At 40.4% G+C, this 23,389-nt stretch overlaps 1 protein-coding gene across 3 annotated transcripts in view; it reads left to right on the forward strand.

The window, feature by feature from the left end:
• plxna4 (plexin A4) overlaps nucleotides 1-23,389 on the forward strand; it is a 239,595-nt gene that overhangs the window by 16,794 nt on the left and 199,412 nt on the right. For all 3 annotated transcript variants that reach the window (XM_022748997.1, XM_022748998.1, XM_022749000.1), the window contains exon 2: nucleotides 8,835-10,183. In XM_022748997.1, coding sequence (XP_022604718.1) covers nucleotides 8,939-10,183 — 1,245 coding nt within the window. In that variant the 5' untranslated portion in view covers nucleotides 8,835-8,938. The remainder of the gene's footprint in view (nucleotides 1-8,834; nucleotides 10,184-23,389) is intronic.

Genomic DNA, 23,389 nt, shown 5'->3' on the forward strand with positions numbered 1-23,389 from the left:
ACATGTGCAAACATCCATGCTATCCCACCCACCATCACACCTTGTTCCCCTCAGGAATCCTGACCAGTAATCCTGATCAGTAGGGGTCTCCACTAATGGAGCAACAAGGACATGATCCCTCACAGGCTTCCCACCTACAAACCATTGCAATTGTGTTTGGCGGGGCACCTGGCCTTTCTCCCACTGTAAAAAAAAAAAACCAAAAAAAAAAAAATTGATCATACATTAACCATATTGCTATTAGGAATCATCATAAATGTTGCCATTTAAAGTAACCTGGGGCTTTGCAAAGTCATTAATACCATCATTCTGTTAGGTTAATACATTGCAACTGCTGTGCAGCTGCCATGAACTGCAAAATCTGTCTGGTTAAACTAATTTCCCTTGAAAGTTGTAGGTGCAGATTTTAAAACTTGATTTAATAATTAAAAATAATATGTTATTTGCAGCGTGTTGATGCTTGTAAACACTGGGTTAATTACTACATCTGTAGTACATAATGTCTGAGGCTCTCAGTCAGTTTTCTGTCATTCATATGATATGTACCCAGTTGACAGTGCAATCCTAAGGCTTTCTTTGTAATATCAACAGCTCTGTGGTGGATTAGACCTCCTAACCCCGATCTAGACAGGGTATCTTGTGACAGTAATCCATGCTGCTAATCCACGACTTGATGTAAACACCAAGGACACCCCGCCTTCTCTCTCTATCCTCTCTGTCCTTCTTTTTTTCTTTTCTACTGCTGCCTTCCTGAGAGAGATGAGTGTGCCATCTGTTTTGTGTATCAGCAGGGGTTGGCTTAGCTTGATAGGTATGTTAGACCTGATCACTCCATCATTATTTAAGTTTTTGTCTGTTTGTTTGTGCACAGGTGTGTGTGTGTGTGTGTGTGTGTGTGTGTGTGTGTGTGTGTGTGTGTGTGTGTGTGTGTGTGTGCCCAGTTATCTACTGCACATCTTAATTTTGTCTTGATGTGCTTTATAATAACATAATTCAGCTTCAGTGATGCGTTTGTCGATGGTTGTCATTTCCCAGAAAAGGGTTATGCCTGCCCCCAAAAGAAATAGTTTTAATTATTGAATAGGAATGAAAACAATTGTTAGTGGCTGCTACTTTTACAAATACTTGCAGAAAAATTGAAAATATAGACTCACCGAGCACTTTATTAGGAACACCATACTTGTACTGGGCACGTCGCTCTCAAAACTGCCTCAGTTCTTCGTAGCATGGATGCTACAAGATGTTGGAAACATTCCTTTGCATCATATCATTTCTGCAGGTTTGTCAGTGCACATTCATAATGCCAATCTACCATTCTACTACATCCTAAAGGTGTTCTATTGGATTCTGATCTGGTGACTGGGGACACATTACTCCGTTGGGTTGTGCCATTGAAACGATGATTGATTGGTATTAATGGGCCAAAAGCGTGCCAAGAAAACAATCCTCACGCCATTACACTTGCACTACCAGCCTGGACTGTTGACACAAGCCAGGTTGGGTCCATGGATTCATGTTGTTGACACTAAATTCTGACCTTACCATCTGCTGTTGTAGCCAGTGTTGTGCATGAATACACTGAATGGGCGCCTTCATTGAATATGCCCATGTTTGTAGTGAATGGATAACTGAATTTATGCATCTGCAGCTAGTGAATATGAGTGTGAAGGTGGTAGTAATGCACCAAAAAGCTGTTTGCCAACTGCCAAAACACATCAGAGGAAGAGCTGTGCTTTACAGCAGCACCTGAGGATTTACAGCACCTATCTGGCTACTTTGATGTTTGATGTGAACATTAACTGACTTATATCTGTATGATTTTATGCATTGCACTGCTACAACATGATTGGCTGATTGGATAATTGCATGAATAAGCAGGTGTTCTTTTTGGGAAAAAAAGTGCTTAGTGAGTGTATGTTAAGGGACAAAAGTGGAATAGCATGATTTCAAGATATAACAAAAGCAACTTTTTTAGACGTAAAGGTGCTAAATCCACATAAGGACATGCATGGTTGCATTGCATTGAATCAGTGCTACATTCGTGTCTGCATTCATAAGGAGACTTGTACTCATTTGTATGTACTTTTTTGTCCATTCTTTCAAGAAGTATATAATTGGATTTGTGTGAGAGTGAGAGAGAGTGTATGTTCAGGTTGTCAGACTGGTGATAATGAGTCAGGAATCCTCCTGTGCTCTGTCCCTTGCTAATTCTCTTATTCCTTCAGGCAGGCAAGGTGTCTTGTATGTGTTGTTGTTTGGGTTCGCTCTTAGCTACAGCTTTTTCCGGAGCGGCATGCGTGGATAAACAGAGGCCTGGGCTTTCCCCCCCAGCCACCAGCAAGCTGCAAAAGCCTCAGTTTACTTTGCTGTAGTTTAACTTGGTTTTTGCCAGTGTTGTAGTGAGGTGGGGCATTATGTACTGTTGTTGGTGCCAAGGTATAATGCCAGTTTGTGTGTGTGCTGAGGGGCATTCCTGCTTTGTATGCTTTTGGTGTTTGTGTATTTTATGCAGAAGTGTCAAGCTGGAGTGTGTATCTTGTTGTGTTGTGGTCTGCATTGTGTCTGTGTGTGGATTGCTGTTTGTGTGTGTGTGCGCGCATGCTTGCATTCGTGACTATGATTATGCTGGATGAGTGCAGGGACACTGTTTTCCTCCACTCCCAGTGTGTGGCTGCAATGCAGAGTGATGCTTATTCCTCTGATCAGTGCCAGAGCTCAGCAGGGGAGGAAGATGGGTGGAGGATTTTGGGAAGGGGGGTGGCTTCATCACTCCAGTCAGTACATCTACTGATCTGGGACACACATCTCTGTCTGCTTGTTCTCTCTCTCTCTCTCTCTCTCTCTCTCTCTCTCTCTCTCTCCTCTGTCTATCTCTCTCTCCCTCCCTTGCTCACTAGTTTTTGCTCCTTTGGTGTCAAAGTCATGGTTCCACACTGAGTCTCATACTTGTACAAAAATATATACTTTCTTTGTTTCTACTTCTATGACTACAACAATTACTACTTCTGCTACAACTACCACTAATAGTACTACTAAAACTGTAACTACTTTTTTCCTTTTCTGCTACTAGTACACCACATCCTGACCCAAACCATTTCATCCAAAACATTCAGGACTCATGCATGTCTCATTATTACAACTGGGAATCCCAGTGCTTAGTGAACTGACAAGCAGTGGGACATGAGAGATGTAACCAAGCTCCCAGACAGACCTCATGGTAGCAGTTCATCTCATAAGAGCAGGTTCATAGCCTAAAGCAGTACTACTACCACCATCCTGACCCTGCCAGCTGATATCAGATCAACCAGAAAGGTGCACGCCCAATACACCGAACGAATGAGCACAAATGGACAGAGTAGTGACTGACAACGCTATTCCCAAAGGGGCCAAAGCCACAAAATAACCAAGAAAACAGAGAAAAAGTAAAACAGTCGAGCTTTCCTTTACAGAAAATAACTGTAAATTTTACTGTGTTCTACAGTATAGGCATCTGCTCTTAATATTCTTAAAATGACTTATGAAATAAAACCTGTGGAAGTGAACCTTAGGGTTTCAAATGACAGAATAGATTATTGATTTGACCAAGTAAGTCATTCTAGAGTTTAGGGGCACTGAAAGCAGAAGTTTGTTCACCTTTGGTTATTGATCTATAGTTTGGAAACACAAGCAGGGCTTTGCTGAGCATCTTTAAGACTGATAAGGTTAGTTGAGGGTTAAAGTGGGGTTCAAACTACTATTTAACTTCTATTCACCCTCTACTACCTACTCTGATTACTGTTTATGTGCTAGTCCATGGAGTTCTTTAACAATAGTCAAAAAAGTCTTAAAATAAATTGCAAATATAGCTGGATGCAAGTGCTGAACTCTTCATTTGGTCTCAGTGGAGATCCCAGCTACAACATCCGCTACAAGCAAGTTTTTTCTCTGACTATCTTACATCGATCTGTCCATCCATCCATCATCCCCTCCGTCTCCCCATTCTAAACAATTGGGACTCAGCACTGAGTGCACCTTCTTGTAGCTAGAGCAAGACATGCTCTTAACATCTATGTTACTTCTCTCAAACCTCACTGACCTTTCTCTCTTTTCACTTTGCATGGCTGGGTCCTCTACTTTTCTCCACATTCTGTTCTTCTGTCTCTTAAACCTTTGCCACCATTGTGTCTCTGTGCCTCGTTCAAGTCTATTTACTTGTTATGCAGTTGTTTTAATTGTTGTCTATATACTGTATCTGCTATAGCAACTGTCATTTATTCACTTCCTCTCACCCTGTGACAGATTACCCTAGATAAGTGTGCAAAAAGCTGTATTTTTTTCTTTATGAATACAAAGGATTATGTGTAATTACTCTAGTTCTTACTCACTCATAATCTCCTAATCCCATTTGACTCATAGTGTGTTTTATGAATGTGATAGTTATTTTTGAACATTTTTTACACTGTGAGAAGTTAAGCTGTTTACCAAAGACTTTGACAGTTTCTTCATTTCCAAGTCATTTCTTCAACATAAATGCCCCCCCCCCCAGTCCCCAGCACTATAAATAGAAGGAGATTATTTTGTCGAGGCTTGCTTTTTGTTGTGTCTTCTCCAATTGTCATGTCTGGCCTTGGCTCTCCATTACACAATCATTGCCAAAGCAAAAATGGCTCCTGACATATCCATAATAGCTTTGCCTAATACTGTTGTCCCTGAAATTAGCTTTGCAGCATCAAAATACTTTAGCTGAAACAGGGCAATTTGGAGCAGTTGATCTTTCAACTTAACTGGTTGTTTGTGTCTTGTCTGAGTTTTTGAGCAATATTTTTGACAGCTAGACTAAATGTACTGCATATGTGAGAGATCGAATAGAAAAACTGTCATCTGCTTTAGTGGGGTGGGGGTGAGGGGGGGGGGGCATTTTATCCATGTGCCAAAACATTTCTGGTGTGTTGCCATGTCAGTGCCACTTCACCTGATGGAGCTCAGACACATCAACTAATTCTCTTCTCTTCTCTTCTCTTCTCTTCTCTTCTCTTCTCTTCTCTTCTCTTCTCTTCTCTTCTCTTCTCTTCTCTTCTCTTCTCTTCTCTTCTCTTCTCTTCTCACATATTTATAAATGTAAATGCAGTTTCACAGTTTGAGCCTCCTGGCTGGCAGCTGACAGCCTTAAGGACAGAGAAAAATGAAACAGAAAAACAAAAACATCCCAATTATTTTCTAAACACTGAGCTCAAACTCAGTTTTGATTCTCACAGATGGTGATAATGCACACACACACTGCTGTTTTTGCCCACATTTCCAGTGATACTGGAGGTGTGTAAGGAAAGAGTGTGGTGCTAATCATCGTGAATTCATTAGCACTCTTTGATGTCTATGGGGCTGTGAATGTGTGATTGTGTATGTGTTTGTGTCAGCCAGCCCAGAGCAGCCGGCTACGCACTCAGGTCAAACAACTTAAAGCTCCCTCTACCTTTTTCATCCCGTCTGCCATACTTGCTTGCTAGTTTTTTGGATATTACACACTTTCACAAACTTCCACTAGTTTGTCAACTTTTTATATAAACTATCAGTCAAAGCAAGCATGAGTGATTCATTTTATAAGGTGGATAAACTATTTGATTGATGTAATTAAGGTATTTTACTTTCATGCTGTAATTTCATCTTGATCTCAAACATCATCACCTTCTGTTCTTTTTACCAGCAGTATTACCTCTTTTAATATGCATATATAAGAGCAGCCAAGGGAAAAGGCATGTACTAATGGCACACAACAGGATAAAGATAAACTATGTGTTAGAATAATCAGTCCCTCTGTGTGTGTGTCTGTATAAATCCTCAGAACCATAGCAAGCTTTAATTAATGGCGCTTGATGATCAGCAGGCAAAGGCAAACAGAAACTAAACGAGCTTGCCCCCCCGTCAGGGAGGATAATTGCATTTCACCAACAGATTCATGTGGCAGACACACTGCCATTGCAGGGTACCACTGATGAGGATGTTTTTTTTTTTTTTCTTTTTTTTTTTTCTTTCAGGGTTTCAGTGTTTCATGTTTGCAAAACTCCCATATATTTCTCAAGGGAGACTTCTGGGAGCCTTTCCTTTCTCTTGTTTTTTGTTTTGTTTTTTGGATGTGAGTGTGGTGGTGTTCATACCCATGAGGATAGGTGGATGTGAAGGTGGCATAACGGCCTCTCCCTCTGTCTGTCACTATGTCTCACGCCCTTCCTTTCCTTCTTAGTCTCCTTTCGTCTTACCTCCTTCCTCTCTGTCTCTTTTTCTATTAATAAAAACAGCTGAATAAAGTTGTCTGGGAATTTCAGAGGAACACTTTGTTATGGCTGTCCCTCCTGCTAGGTAAATGAGAGGTGGGAGCTCCAGTACTGTTCCCTGTGTGAGATTAATATGCAGCTCCCCTTTTATTTTTAGAGGAACATTATGGGCTCACTGTCCTGTCATTACTCCTCAAGTAGCAGCAGCAGCTTCCACCAGCTCCTTCATCTAAACCTCTGCCTCTCTCTTTTACACTTGCCCTCTCTATAGTGGCTGGACACATCAGGAGAAACTCCTGAAAAAATCTTTCACTATGTTATTTGTGTGTGTGTTTTTTTTGTTCAGACTCTCGTGTATTTTTTAACGGAAGCTCTTTACTTTTGCAACAGTATTTTGTCACCGTTAGTTTGTGATTTTGTACTTGTTTCAGTAATTTTGTCCACAGCCTATATTTCTCTACTCCTGTCTCTCCCTTTACCCACCTTATGCCTTCGCTATAGCTATGGTAATGATTACTCTTTGACTCACACTCCTTGCACAAACACACACATCTGAGGAAACGTTACCTTTTGTATCTCTATCAGTTTTTATCCCTCTCATTATCCTCTCTGGTCCTCTTATCATGTGCTGGGAGGCTGTCTGCTCTGTTCTTTCTGTCTTTCTCTGCCTGCCAGGAGATGGCGGGGAGATTGGTAAGATTGCAGTGAGGTTGCATTTGACATCACCACAACTTGTGATTGCTTGGATATGAACCTGAGGAGAGATCTGTGGCAGGATAATTTCGGGTAGCGCCACCATTTATGGGAGCAAGCGTTCATAGTGATCATAGTAAAAAAAAACAACGACAGACTTATTTTTCGAGTTTGCAAACTTAAAATGGGAATATTACGCCAAAATGAATGAAATGAAAATGATGGAAAAAAGTCATTTTTGGTATTTTAAAGCTATGACAAGAAAATCTTTTTGGCTAAGACATGAAAATATTGGATTTTTTTTCGTATTTCATTTTTATTTCATTTGTATTATTTTTTAGCAGTGGCAGTTTAGCTAAAACACACCATGGCACTGTTCAGTAAAACCATCTGTTTTGCTAATGGAGATTTGATGTGACAGACAAGCTCTGACATAGCTCTACTATGACACTTCAAAGTGTTTCTGTCTTCAGCCTGTACCTCTCACACAACAGCACACAGATTATAAACTGAATTAGAAAAAAAAATGTTATTACTTGTACTATTTTGACATATTGACCATACTGTAAGCACCATGCACAATACACCTGTTACAAGTTAATACCTTGATCACAGTTGCAAACCCTTTTTTTAATTTTATTGTTCTGATTAAAATTTGATGTTAGAATCGATTTTGTATTTTTTTTACGTACAATGAATTTGTATATGTAGGAATACAAGTATTTCTATTAGAGTATTTTCATATCACGATGATGTTTTGCTCTCAGTATAATGTCAGATCACTAAACCAGAATAACATTGTGACATTTCAATGCAAGATATGATTTGGATTAGTGTTGCAGAACTTTCTTACGTGTGTGTCTGTAAAACTAATACCCTGATACTACCTATGTGAACACCACTCCTCATGATATCCAGCTTGCCACTGGAGAGATCTAATGAGCAAGCGACACACACAGGGGACCGCCATGTTTACAGGAAATGCTGTCATTTCCTCTTGATAATCCGTGCTTGTATGCATCTTGTACTGTGTGCAAGGTGCTTTGAAAGTATAGATATAGCAGTGCAACCCACTGCATGCAAAATTTCCATTAAGTGGCATAGTTTTACATTTATTTTTGTGTGTATTTGTGTGTGCACCTGTCTGTTGTGGCTTTATGTGTATTGCTGAGACTTTGCAAATGACCCAAAGACTATAGGGAAATGTATTTCTGCAGCCGCTTGCATTTCCTCCCTAATTGTTACTTTTCTGCCCATAACCCTCCCACTTTGTGAGTGTGTGTGTGTGTGTCTGTGTAGGTGTGTAGGTATGTTTAAAGAGAGAAAGAAGGTCCTTTTCTCTCTGCTAGCAGTGTCAGCAGGTGAGCAGCCCTATTGGGAGAAAAGAGAGAAATCGCCAAAGCATGCAAATTGCTACTCCGAGGGGAGAATCAATTAGGTGCATAGCAGCCAGAGCAGAAAGGCAAGGAGGGGCGGAGAGGGGCAGGGGTCCATGCAGAGAGATGGTGCAGAGCCATGCTGATCACCTCCTCTGAGACAATGCATTACTCCTCTTCTGTCCCTTTCTCAATCCATGAACTGATCCTACTGGCTGAAGCTCTCTTCACACTGTCTTTGAAATCTCTACTGCGTTCTAGCCTCATTCCTTCTTTTTGTCTTGCCCATTTCTTCTCCAATTATAGATTGTTCTAGAGTCCCTCATGTTTGGCCTCTTCACCGGTTTTCCTCATTGTTTTTTGTAATGATGTTTTGCTTTAATCTGTGCCAGATAGGACTTAAACAGTGACCACATAATGTCTTCATATGTATAATTTATATCTATTAATACCATGTGACAGTTGCCTTGAATGTAATTTGCTGGTTGTGACAGAAGTTTGTCTCTTTCTTCTTTAGGTACATAATGTCCTCCATCTCAAGAGAGGCTTGATCCTGATTGGCCGACAGTACTGGTCTGTGCCTCGTTCCCTCGCCTCACCGCTCCCACCGTCAGCACAGCCATGACAGCCCTCACCAGGACATGGACCTGCTTTTTTGTATGCTGCTTCCTGTTTAGTCTGGCGCTTCATGTGACATCACAAACAGTGGTGCAAGCCCCACAGGCTCACAGTGCCGGCTCCCAGGTGATCACAGTGTCCCTTCAGGAGGAGGAGTATGCATCATTTCGTGCTGAGAACCCTGAGTGGACATTCAACCATCTGGCTGTGGACTATCGCAATGGTAATGTTTATTTGGGAGCCGTCAATCGCATATACAAACTGTCTCCGGGCTTGGAGGTGCAGGTATCCCATGAGACTGGCCCAGATGATGACAACCGCAAGTGCTACCCACCACGTATTGTCCAGCCATGCAGTGAGCCGTTGACACTCACCAACAATGTCAACAAGATGCTTCTGATGGACTATCGGGAGAACCGGCTGCTGGCATGTGGCAGCCTCTACCAGGGCATCTGCAAACTCCTCCGTCTAGATGACCTCTTCAAACTAGGAGAGCCCTTCCACAAGAAGGAGCACTACCTCTCTGGTGTCAATGAAAGTGGCTCTGTGTTTGGCGTCATTGTTTCATATGGCAATGCCTCTCCGGACATGCTGTTTGTAGCCACAGCAGTGGATGGCAAGCCAGAGTATTTCCCTACCATCTCTAGCCGCAAGTTGGCCAGAAACTCAGAGGAGGATGGCATGTTTGCCTATGTCTTCCACGATGAGTTTGTGGCCTCTATGATTAAGATCCCTTCAGACACTTTCACTGTCATCCCAGACTTTGACATATACTACATCTATGGCTTTGCCAGTGGGAACTTTGTCTACTTTCTGACTTTACAGCCTGAAATGGGGGGTGGCCCGACTACCGGATCCTCCTCTGCTGGGCGGGAGCAGGTCTACACTTCCAAGATAGTCCGCCTTTGTAAGGCAGACACCGCCTTCAACTCCTATGTGGAGGTGCCCATTGGATGCATTAGTGGCAACGTGGAGTACCGATTACTTGAGGCGGCCTACTTGTCCAAAGCTGGTGCTATCCTGGCACGCTCACTAGATGTGGCACCGGATGACGATGTATTGTTTGCTGTCTTCTCGAAAGGCCAGAAGAGACGTCCACGTCAGGCCTCCCAGGACTCTGCACTATGCGTTTTCTCTCTGCGGAAGATCAATGAGAAAATCAAGGAGAGGCTGCAGTCCTGCTATAAGGGTGAGGGCACGCTGGACCTGGCTTGGCTCAAAGTCAAAGATATCCCCTGCAGCAGTGCGGTGAGTACTACTATAATACACACATTTTGTGAGTTTGTAAGTAAACAAATTTAATGACACTGGGGAAGTACAAAAACAATATATAGATTTTGAAGAAGAGCAATCGCTACAAATGTTTATATTGCAGTTTAGAATAACAGGACTGTATCGGAAGATCATATTTATTTCCCACATACTGTGCATGCACAGTTATACAAATTATGTGCTATTACATCCAGAACAGCAGGTGTCGAGCATTTATGTGTAAAGCAGAACTGAACAAACACACTCATTGAGGAAAAGGTAATTTGTAAGACTGCATTAAGGAAAACAAATCACCAATGATTTCTTATTGTTTCAATAATTTCTAATTGAGGGACGCTACAAGTGAGCATCTCTGGAGGAAAATCAGTTGTGAAGGCTCTATGCCATGTTACTATAATGAGCTTGGGTGCACTGTGGGAGGCCTTCGTGAACACAGTGTTCTTGGGTGGGTTCACGCTCCATCCCATAACGATGAGATGTTAACCATCCACTGCCTCTTTTAATCCTTTCACCCTTTAAACAATGCAGCTGAATGCTCAGCCAAATTACCATAATTCTATTCTCCATAACAGCATTACAAATTCAGTGATTCAGTTCATTTGATTTCTCACTTTGTGCGCATAAAAAAAACAAGGTTAAATTGGGTGGTGCATGTTTAGAACACCTTCACAAGTAGCCATAGCTATTTCATGCATTTTTTTCTTGATCTCATAGTACATCATTAATAAAATCGGCCAACCTCAAGAAATGGAAAAATTACTTTGATCACACTGAATTGTTAGTTATCATGTTCTTCTACATAAGAAGCATGGATAAATGAACCATGGGCTCACTTGCCAATTTTGAGTTCAGAGAGGTGTAGTTAATGGGTTGAAATAAGACCTCACTGAAGTGGTCTGATTTGCAGAATATAGATCAGTTAAATGTCTACTGTTGCAGCTGGATGGTTTCAGTGCATTGATTATTATTTAATTAACAATGCAACCTATAGATAATCTGTGAAACTACATGTACAGTATTTCTATACTTAATGAAATAAAGGCACAACTTGCGTTCCACCTCCATAAGCTTTGTAGTATTGGATAACTGAATGAATATACTGGTGGGCAAAGACTAAAATATTTTACCAAGAAATATAATCATTGAAACAACAAATAGTGTCTTCCTCACTCAGGCCAGTAATCCATATTATCCACAAGAGCTTCAAATGGAAATTTATACAGCTACAAACACTTCTAACAAGATTTTGATCGCTTGGTCATGGTCATATTTCAGAAACATAAATTTGATCCTCTCATTGCCTAGTCCATATTGCTCTGACCTTAGCAGTGCACTATCTCAAGACATTGTGAAATTGACCCTCTCCTGTGTTTGGTTCTGGAATCACGGTGTTTATCTATTAATCTGTCTCTGGCACAGCACACGTGCCGGGGCGCCTTTGTCTGCTGCTTGAGGGCCTGATAAATCATGCCTGGGGTGAACTGTCAGCAGGGAGAGGAAGCGTGAGGGAGCACACAGGGGTTAGTGCTGAGGAATGATGCCATTTCAGCATGCGCCACAGTATCGCCACCACCACCGCATAAATTAGACCCTGCTGAACAAGTGACGGTGGACTCTGCAGGAGATAAATGAGTTCTGACACACATACACACACATGCCACCACAATTGTAAGTATGGCTTCTGCAGAGATGGAGATGGTGGCTTTTAGAGGCTGAGAAAGGTTTTTTATAAAGTAGAGTAATGGAAAAAAATAACTTCTGAACAATTATTAAATGATTTGTTAAAATGCAGATCAGATAATTCTAGGCTGCTTTAGAGTGGAGCTGACGCTTAAGCCATAAAAATGTGGACACACTACACGCACAAATCAGAAGTTGAAGGCCTATTGCTTGAGCATTAGTAAATTAATAGACGTAATAGATGGCCATATATATTCCCTGGTAGTTTTTTTCACAATGAGAACATGTTAAATGTTAAGATAGAGGGTTGTGGGGAAACATAACGGTGTGTGTCTGTGATGCATGGTTGTCTTTCTAATATCTCATGTTTGATTTTTATGAAACGTTGGTTGTTAGTCTCTGATTAATTCCTTTGCTACTTTAAATGATGCATGACTGGGAGCGCGATGTCTCCCATATCATCAGAAATACAGTTTAAATTTATCATTCACATCCTCTCTCCTGGAAACATGCATGCATGCACACACGCACACATGCACGCATTCACACACGCACAAAATCGTGAACATACCAAACAAGGTTACTTGAATTGTGAATGGGAGACTGCTTTTTAGGATCCTGTACTCACAAGAGACACTAATTGTGGAGTTCCACAACCACATAAATATCAAATAAGGGTCTTCGTCACTGTCTTACAACTCTCTACAGAATAGAATTAGATTCTATTTGTGGTGGTAGCTTTCTTAATTATTAACTAATACCATATATATGGTCCTTCACTGCAAATATTTTTAATTGCCAGGTACTTTAAGACAACCAATTAATTGAACAATATTCAAAGTTCCATTGCTTCATGTTGTGTCAAACAAATAACAGGCCACACCAACCGACCAAGTTGGTTGTTTACATATTGTGATTGACCAGTGAGCTGAGAGCACCAAGCCCGACACATGCACGTAGCAGGCTGTCATGCGCACCTCGAATGACAGGCACACAGAGAGGGCAGATAAAGAGACTGACAGGGACGGTAAAAACTTAATGGATTTTTTCACGGTCCACTGACCCACCGATGCATTGCTCCCGATGGCCAGCCCGTCTATGACAGACAGATGTTTGTGTGAGAGAGGGAGGGACAGGGCCAAAGAGAGTCTGAGCGAATAAATGCGCTGTGCACATCTGTACAGTGAAATTAGATTTTATCATTTAAAATAGTCAAAAAACAAACTGAAAATCATTATGTGGTGGTCAATGTTGATATTGTGCCAGGCTGCCAGAAAAAATCAATGTATGGGAGACACTGTATACTGTATGTGGACAATGTGTGCAGGTGACTTTTCAGATACAATATATATTTTTTAAATTTAATGTAACCTATTAAATATGAGCTGAAGTTGGGTTTAAAATCAAACTCTAAAATTCCATGTCTAGTGAAAAGCTCCATTTAAATGTTCAGATTCTTCAATTCCTTAAAGGGATTCTGGCCCATATTTACACCTTATTTGCATTTTCTCCCCACATTTCTATCCAATTTCTTACTGGAGGCATCATCAGAGCTTGCAGCTTTGCAAGAGGATCTTGTTTATTATAAATTGCATTAGTGTCTGCTTGGAGAAGGAAATACAATAATTTTTGGATGTCTCTTTGACATAAAATCAACTTAAACAATTTCCTCCTTTATAAAACTTACATTTTTGATAGGTAAATAAAATCTTCGCGTCTATAGAGTCAACATAACATTCTTAACAAATAATTGTGATCACAAAATCTCCTTTTAAACTGTAGTAAAATAAAAATGACTTGCACAAAATGACAGACCATTAAATTTTTTTAAATGGTGGGCTGCATGTCACTGTTGACTGTTGGTGTAGAAGGAGCTTAGATGAGAGGGAGCCTTGTATTAAGGGTATGTCCCTTTATCTTGCCCTCTTCCTCGCTTAGTGTCTTCCTTTCTCTTGCACTATCCTCCCTGTTTCTTGCTTTCTCTTTTTCTCTGACTCTTTCAAATGCTGTCGTGTTTTGAACATGATGTATTTTTCCTCCAATTAGGGAGAGGATGAACATCTCCCAGGCTCATTAGAGTAGTCCTATGGACCAACATGAGCACACACACACACACACACACACACACACACAAGGCACACACATTTTTGATGTGGATGAAATGCATTCATACTCAATGTGGATAGACTTAACCACATGTTGTGTACACACTTTCTCCGCTAGAATAGATGCATGACAGCCATGACCACAATACCCCCTCACTAAAATAGGAGCCACTTGTTTGTGTACTAACAACCTTGCATCACAATTCATGCATCATGAATTTTAAGTAACATTAAAATATTCATATAATTACATACTTTTTTCTCTGCAGTGTTTTGGCATTCATGAAATGAAAAATTCCTTTTTGCACTAATTTGTGCTAAATTTTCTTTTTGCATATTTCATGTGTATTAAACTACAACTTTCAAACAATGAAGTTACTTTTAAATTTCAATTAATTAAATTAAATTAAAATTAGATTAAATTATTTATTATTTTAATCTAATTTTTTCCACCTATCACTAACAATGTCAGTTTCTCATGTGCATTTCAATATGAAATGTCAATGTTGCATCACAAATCTGGCAAGCATACTATATACCTAAAATCGTATTGTAATCAGTATTAAGTATGGAAATGTAACTAATCTCTAGATGTGCCTGTTTCACCTCTAACTCAGGTTACAGATGAGAGTTATTGAACATTTCCGTGATTGGATAATTATGATAAATAATAATGATTTTATTTGATATAGCACCTTTCACAGAAATAAAATTCACAAGGTCCTTCACAAAAAGAAGACTATACTCATACTTGTACACACACTTTTTAGGTTTTATAGGAAGTGCTCTACCATTAGATTAACGGTGAAGTCATTCATCCTATGTGATTAATAATTTGTGATAATGAAATATTTATATTTTGAGGTACCAATGCTTTGGAATGTGAAATAATCAAATCATTGCAGTACGAAACAATATGTGCAAGGTCACAAGTACATTTGGAGGACACAGGCCTGGGTAGTAACATAAAACCACTTATTCCTGACACTTGCGACATTTGTTGCTTTACACCATCTTTAAGAGGCTTTCAGTTGGAGTGGGAGAGATGGAAAGAGGAACCTGCAGAGAGTGGCATGATGGGTGAGAGAACAGAAGAGAGGATAGATGGGAAGTGAGAGAATAAGGGGGATGCCTCCCCCAAATGGCCACGGTTGGCTGAGCCACATAATGCGTGCTCAACAGTATAAGTCTGCAAAGGGCCTGCATCCATAGATCATTGTGAAGTGGCATGTGACCTATAAAAAAAGCGCTGCCTGTTCCCTCCATGTTCACTGTGTCAGCAGAAAAAAAACAGAGCAACAAAACAGCAGGATCGCAATAAATTCACACTGCTCTCTTCTCTCTCATCCTTGATTCATTGCTCACTGCCTATGCCACTCTTTTCTCCTTTGGCCTGTCCTTCTCTTCGTGTTCTTATAAAATGCTTCCCACCAACCCGTCTTCTCTACTGTGTTCCCCCTACATATGTCTGTCCTTCTGTCCCCTTTCCCGTACAGTGCTCTCCATAAGTATAGAGTGAAGTTCTGTTTCTCAACCCCTCCTAAACATCGAGGAAAAATCACAAGGTCGCCTGTAAGTCCCTGACGGGCCACGGCCATCCTCTCATCCCTTCTCCTAATGATCATTAATTACATGTCATTAACTAACATGCCATGGGCTATTCTTCCACATTTGTCATGTGCTATCGACTTCACATTCTGAATTCACTCCAATTAATTAGATTATTCTACTCGGCTGCTGCTGTTTCTTTGAGTCTTTTCCTTGATTTCTCTCACAGTACCCCCAACACACATGATCATCCCTCCCTTGTTTCATCCTTCACTTGAAAGGACGCCTTCCAATATGACATCCTCTGTCTTCCGCCCATGCTCATTTTTCATCTTGTTGACTCTTTCTTTTCTTCTATTTTGTTCTGAATTGAACTTAACCTTTGAACAGTGTTGTCTTCTGTGCTGGCCATCTCCATCCCTCCTCCTACTGATTGCAGAGCTTAATCAGTGGTTGGTTGCTGCTGCTGATGAGTCAGTCTCGGCCACATCCTCAGGAAGGGAAAGGCTAGTGGATTCATTAAGAACATCCAGACTGCCCCCCCCCCCAACTTCACCCCACTCCATCCACATATCCGCTATCCAGCTTGCTGGCTGGCTCACTAATTAAATCTCCATACATGATACCACTTGCTAAAGGTCAGAATCCATCACAATATCATTATTCTGTGATTAAACAAGTCTCCCGCTTCCTTCACCATACTCTGCTGGCTGGCCTCTGCCTGAAAGCACTGACTGATTTGGGTGCCTTCATTCCTTTCCCCTCTACCTTTATCTTTTTGTCTGGCTCTTAAATACTCTTGTGCTCTGTCTTTTCCAACAATCAATCTCATAATTTTTGTTGCATCAAGTCCTCTGATATGATCAATAAGAGCATATCCTGAAATAGCGCCCCTGTGGCGAAGGGTCTACCGCACCTTCTTCCTTATGTTTACGGTAAATAACATGCGGTTAAACTTATGTAATGGTCACAGCTTGTTTTGGGTTAGGCACAAAAACAACTTGGTTGAGTTTAGGGAAAGATTTTGGTGTGGGTTTAAATAAGTACTTCTTTAAGGTTAGAGGACCATGGCTACAATAATAAACAGATGTTAAGGTTATGGAGCTATCATGGATTAAACAAATAACTGTCATTATCAGTTTCAAGCGGGAAATGAACAGCAGTCTGAAAATCCTTGTTTTTTTTGTTTTTTTGTTTTTTTTACATCCATCCACCATACTCTCCTCGTGTGCATACTGTGTGGCTATATATTGGGCGATCTGGCCAAAAGATGATATGACAATCTTTTTGGGTAGAATCACAGACCACAATCTACATCCTTTTTCTGCTCTGATTTTATTGTGAAAATCTTGACTGGAAGTTGTTGTTTGTCTGCTCGCTGCTCTTCTTTCCTTCTCCTACAATGCTGTATCCCGTTTACGGTTCTGCCACAACCAATCACACGTTTTGCTTAGTTCTAATGGAATGTTCATTTGGACAGCGCTGGTTTGCATTTATAAGATGCTGTATGAAAGTGTCTTGATTAGAAAGTTCAGTTGCAGCTGACCGCTACACCACGCTCGCTAACGCAGAACAAGGACTGCTGTCGCCCCTTGCTGTTAGCGGGTTAGCTGTTTAACAGTTGACAATGGGCCAGTTAGCAGCAAAAATTAAATATCTGAATATAGTACATTTTTAATGACGCAATCTGTACAATTCATCTGAAAAGTATGTATATGCAAAAGTAAGATCAAACCTAATCCTAACCCGTCCATGATATGAGAACGTCAGGTCACCCACCCCTATAGTACTTCACTTTACTTCATCCTTTGCTCACATCATAATTATGTAGATAATTATACCTAATAAACTGTCATCGTTGTAGTTGGTAATACATGCAGACTTATTTTTCACAGCTCATTTTTTATCACTTGAATAAAAACACTTGTGGGTGAAAAATGAGATGGTAATGCCTAGTGATCATTCCTAGAAGAAATAAAAGATTTGCTGCCAATATACAGTGAAGCGGAAAATATGGGTTAGGAAGTTATCTGAAACCTCTTTTTCTTTATGATATTAAGTTGTTTTTTTTTTTTTCAGTTCCTAGTTGGATTTGTGAATTTACTCTTTCCCCTTATCTCTGCATCTTTTACACTGTTACTTTGCCTGTGACATTCTTCTACCTTCTCTCTTCCGGATCTGCTTTAGTGATGTCTCAGTTTCATTCCAAAATCGTCATGCTGTTTCGTTTTGATTTGATTGTTTTCCCTAACCAATATTTATTATCTGTTATAGCTGCTCAGCTAACGGTTGGCAGGTGCGAGCATCCGCAAACATGGATTTACACAATATCACAGGCTTATCAAAGCCTGCCTCCTCACATCGAAACCTGCCAACAGAACATGCAAATAAATCAAGTTTGTTTCAGGCACTCCCTGAGAAGTATGTGCATAGTCGAGTATACCCGTACACACCCCAATATACACACATTTGCTGCATTTTCTCGCTTTATTTAATATGAATATGCACTACTTTGCGCTGTCATTCCCCACTTTGCATTCTGTGAATGCACTGATGTGTCAAAATTGATGGCACACCTTTCCTGAAATGACCTCACTGTCAGGCATTGAACCAGCCCTGTGTGCGTGCCCACATATATATTCTTTCTTTCTTCAGTCCTAATCATTGTGACTGGTTTCGAAACAGTCCCGAGGGCTCCATAAAAGGGGGAAGTTAAATCTACTTGGTGACAGCTCTTGTAGTCCATGTCGACACTCTTGCATTCAAACTGAATATTGAGCATGATTCAGTCAGAGTGCTGCAAAAAATGCTCTCTCTTTTGGAATGCCCTGCGGATGTGTTAACAAAGTGGCAAAGAGCAGTGAACCCCAGCCATCAGAAACAGATTCACAATGACTCCTGCTCTTACTAAGACAATGAACTGCACATTTGATCTTAGGAAGAAGAACAATCTTTTCATTTGATTCAGTTTTGACAAGAATATCTCCGTTTGTTGTGGAATGCGCTGTGTATGTATGTTCCCATCTCATTAACATGTCATTCTGTTTTTGTGAGATAGATGCTATTTTTTGCATCCACATATTTGATGTAAGTCACTCATCTTAACGCTGCATTGACTTGTCGAATGTATTTTGCCCATGACCTGGACACACTATAAATTTCATCCTAGAAATGTTTCACTGTTTCTTCAGCGCTTGCCAATATGTTTATACATGCGCAATCAAAAGTAATTGTGTGTTTGTAAGAATATTTGACCAGCATGGCTTTGATGCTGAGGCTTCTCTCCTTTGGCATTCTGTTTCTATCTCACCCATTCTGTTTCTGCCTGAATCGGGTATCTAAAAGGAGAAGAGCTCTCAGATGGCTCAATTGGGTATAAGATTGGACAGTTTCCAAAATAGACTGTGTTTTTGTGAGGAGGGAAATAGGAAAATCATCTATGGAGACAGGACACAACAGCTAGAAGGTTGTGATGAGATGCTGTTAGGACTGAATAAGAAAAAAAAAAACATAAAGAAGAGTGCAAACAGGGTTGGCAGAGTATTTTTAGTGAAGTGGGAGTGGAATTGTGCTTTGCACTGTTTGTGTGTTTTTACTTCGTGGTGTGTGTGATGGTGTGTCCTGTCACGCATTGCTAGTGTGATGGAAAGCACCATGGATCACTAGTCAGACAGACTACGTCTTGGCACAGTAGCCACACACCACACACACACGCCCACACACACACACACACACACACATTGGCACACACACTCTCTTACTCACAGGCACATAACCAAATGAGGGCTAGAGATTTATTTAAATTTGCACTTTTAGTGGCATAAAAAATGGTACCAGATGTAATTGTTCAGCTTCCCACTAGTGTCGGCAGATCACAGATAATACCAAAGACATAGAGAAGTCATGTGCAGTTAACATAACTGACTGTAGCAGGTTCATTATATAAGTGCTAATTAGAAAACCTGGTCTGTTGAGTAAATCATAACAATTAAAATTTAAACACTGAAATTAACTTATAAGGGCTGAAGTTATTTGACTTTTTATCCCTCCAGTATTTGCAGCAGTCTCACTGTGGCTACTCCAGCCATAAAGATATATTTTTTGCAAATATTTGACTCAAAACTATTTTGACATGTTACACATTGTTTATACACTGCCAACTGAAGAGGCTGATGCTGTTGCTGAGTGACAGCTACTCTGTTGTAGCATAGAAATAGTTGATATTTGATAAAATAAGCAACATAAAACTGTTTCATTCAAATGGTCTTATTCCTCTATTGCCATGTACTAGTAAAATGTGAATATCATGAGTTAAATATTCTATGCATATGAAATGAAAAGATGAAAATGATTTCCTTTAGAGGATGAGAGCTTACATACTTAAGGCGCTTTCAAATCATTGTGATATACATCTTGATATATAGCTAAAGTAATCAATACCGTTTAGCAGATGCTTTACTTCAAAGTGACTCACTGTTTCTGCAGGAGTCATACAGTCAGTGTTTTATTATAGTGAAATTGAATGTTGACATTATATCTTTGAATGAACACTGTAAAACCCACTTAGTCATGGCATAATTCTCGAGTGCTGCCAATCATCCTGGCATGTCGGTCATTTAGCACAGTAGGTCTAGAAGAAAATACTGGATGTGTAAGTGGCTAATTATACAAAGAGCAACCACTGGGATACATTTTTTTCATTTTACTCTTCCAGTGTTTCTTTGTGAGGGGAGTTTCCCCATGTAGTCATGAATAACTCCACGGTAAAACAAACTGTTTATAATAAACAAAGTGCAGAATCAGCATACTGAAATGGATTGGGGAAGAAAGTCATTGAAAGCACCACATGCAGTATGATAACTGCAATAAAATGGAATAGCTAGAGGTGCAAGAAAGTGGACTCTTTGGAGCCTCCAGCATTTGAGCAGCGACATAGAGCGGCATGTCTCTGTGGTTTAATGTGTGTCATTAACTTTGTGAACTTGTAGCCAATGGAACGGGCCCTCAGAACAGTACAAGCCCAGATTAGGCCATACATCAGAGAGCGTTGGAGAGCGTATCTCTTTCAGTCCCCACTAATCGCATTGAGCAACTCTCTCTCTTACACGCGCGCCCACTGCCCCCTCTCTTTCTCTCCACTCTGTATCTGCTGATCCCTCTGCACAGTCCAGAAGAGAGCCCTCTTTGTGCTGGTCCTGGCAGGCAGACAGAAGCAGAGAGATGGATATGGCTAAGAGTGACCTGATTCTGCCTCACTGCCTGGCCTCTGTCCAAATACAGAGACTCTGCTCTCCTGTCCCTCTGTCTTTAGGGAGGAACCCTCTGTCTTTCTCCTCCGTTGCTACGCTGTCGGACACAGGCTGAAATACCTACCAAGCCTGAGCAAGAATTGAGTTTCTAGGGGTAACAATGATAAGTTCATGAATGTCTGGATGGCTTTTCTGATTTCCTTTTGATAATATAACCAACGTAAACAGGGATACCTCTCTACTTGAGTTGAAAGCCCAACTTGTAGTAATGGTAGGATGAGAGCACTTCTATATGTATATTTGGTGAGTAATGTTGAAGCTATTTGTTAATTTAATTTTAATTTTGTTTTCGGTTTCTCATTCAATATTTAGTTTTTACTGTCTTTTGCTTTTTGGGGTGGGATTTACTATGTAGAACACTTACTCAGACTTCCTCTCTTGACTTTGGCCTCTAGTTGGTTAGATAGGCGAGGCTTGCTAACCTCTCCACACTGCTGCCAGGCTGTTCAATGGGTCTGGATCACAGAAGCCTTTGACAGCACATGTCCACATTTAGACATGTTTCTGAGCACATTTCAACCAAAAAAAATTAGACAAAAGTGAAATACTATAAATTGAATCCGTGTGAATGTTTGGCACCACATGTAATTTTTTTTCTTACTTGCAAACATCTCGAGACATTTGGTTGAGTTTCTGCAACAATTCATAATTTGTGTCTATTCAGAAGTTGGTGAAATCAAATCTGTTCATGCAAACATCTCATGAGGGAGATCCTTGTTAAAGACAGAAAAAAAGAAAATGAAAAATCATCCATAAGATTTTCATGTAGTCAGTCAATGCTTGGACAACTTGTAAAGCCCTGGCTATCAGAAATTAAGAGAGAAATGGTTGAGAGAAAAAACTGAAAAAATGCATTTAGTAGATTGGGTGAGAAAATGAAAAGGGGCAGAAAACATGATAAAAGCAGTGACAGCATTGTCTTATTGGTAGACAATGTCAAGGGCAACACTGATATTATTTGGTATTCTGACTAGAGACGTCTTTGGCGTCACAACTACAAATGTCATGTTTTGGTGGTGGTATAATGAAAATGTGTCTGCTTCCTGAAAGGGCTTACAGACAGAAAGTATATTTCATTAGATTGCAATATGCGGGACAGAGATGGCGGCTGTGATTGGCAACCAGCAGGAAAAAAAAGCCCAGCATGTGTCAGTGACAAGAGATGAAAACACACTCGTACACTCATTTTCACACATATAAAAAAGATTCTCGTCCTCCTCTCCACATGCATCACCCCTTACTTACGCACACACACTCCAATGTGTTGACGGAAACACACATAATGTGATTTTTTTATTTATTTATTCATTTTTATTAACGAAAACCACTTTTACTTTAATAATCAATCTTGGAAGAAGTGGCTGCACCTTTACTATCTTTTGAGGAAGCATTCAATCATGGAGACCCCAAATATTACAAAGTATTCCATTTTGCCTCTGATAGACCCTGTTAACCTTTGAACCCTGGGACAATGAAGCTCCTTTATAACTGATGGCAACACAGAGGGGGTGTTTCTTTCTGTCACAAAAACAAGGATTATGAATGAATGCATAGAAAAACAGCTTTACTGGTGATTGGAAAAAATAAATAGCAAGCGGATGCTAGTGGAGATAAGTAGTGGCTTGAGGAACTGCCTTGATTATGAATCATTGTGTTAGAGAGGAGGGGCTGGTTAGCATGAAGAGTAACCCTGCAGAGCAGAGTGATATTTCACTTTGATTTTCACGGAGTGACCCTGATTCTCATGAGAGCACCATCAGTCTAACAGCGAGCCACAACATGACTTGTAGGACAGAGAGTGCATTCTTGACCGCAGCTCATTCTGAGAAGGTCGAGGGGGAAGAAAAGGAGACGGTAGGGAAATCAGAGGAAACATTGTCCACTTAAATATGTTTATGTTGTGCACACATATATTCACCTTTGTTTACTCTGTCTCTCTCCCTAATCCATTTGTTGCTGTTCCTTTTCATCCTCATCTCAACCCTCTAACCACGACATGATCTTGACCCAAATTATTGATCATTCATACCACTCCATATAACCCCATGTTATAGCTTAAGGCTCACTGTAGCCTACACCAGCCATGTTCCATTTGTCTAATGAAAGCAGACCCCATATTTCTTCTGCAGCTCAGTCAGAGGCTTCTGATGATGATGGCCTTTAGTGAAAGGTTGTGAGGAGACATTTGGTGCTTGCAAGATTGATCAAGAGTCCAGGGGGTACACTTGCAGGAAGAAAAACGGAAAATAAGACATAAACTAAAAGACCCTCTGCCCCCCGGAGCATCCAGCCTCTGACAGCTCAAACCACTTAGTAGTTGTAGATTTGAAATAGTTTTTTCACCTTTTCCTTCTGAAGCTTAGAGTTTTTGGCTGGATTTCAACATTTGTTTAAGTACTGACGCCAGAATTGTGTCTATGGTGGCAAGTTTACATACATTAGTCAATTATAACAGACTATAAGATAAAATGTTAACCTGACCTTATGAATAGTTTCATCATTTTGCGAATATTACGAGCAATCTTTCATTACCAGCAGGC

The sequence above is a fragment of the Seriola dumerili genome, unplaced genomic scaffold (assembly GCF_002260705.1).
Source record: "Seriola dumerili isolate Sdu_G_001 unplaced genomic scaffold, Sdu_1.0 BDQW01000138.1, whole genome shotgun sequence".
NCBI lineage: Eukaryota > Metazoa > Chordata > Actinopteri > Carangiformes > Carangidae > Seriola > Seriola dumerili.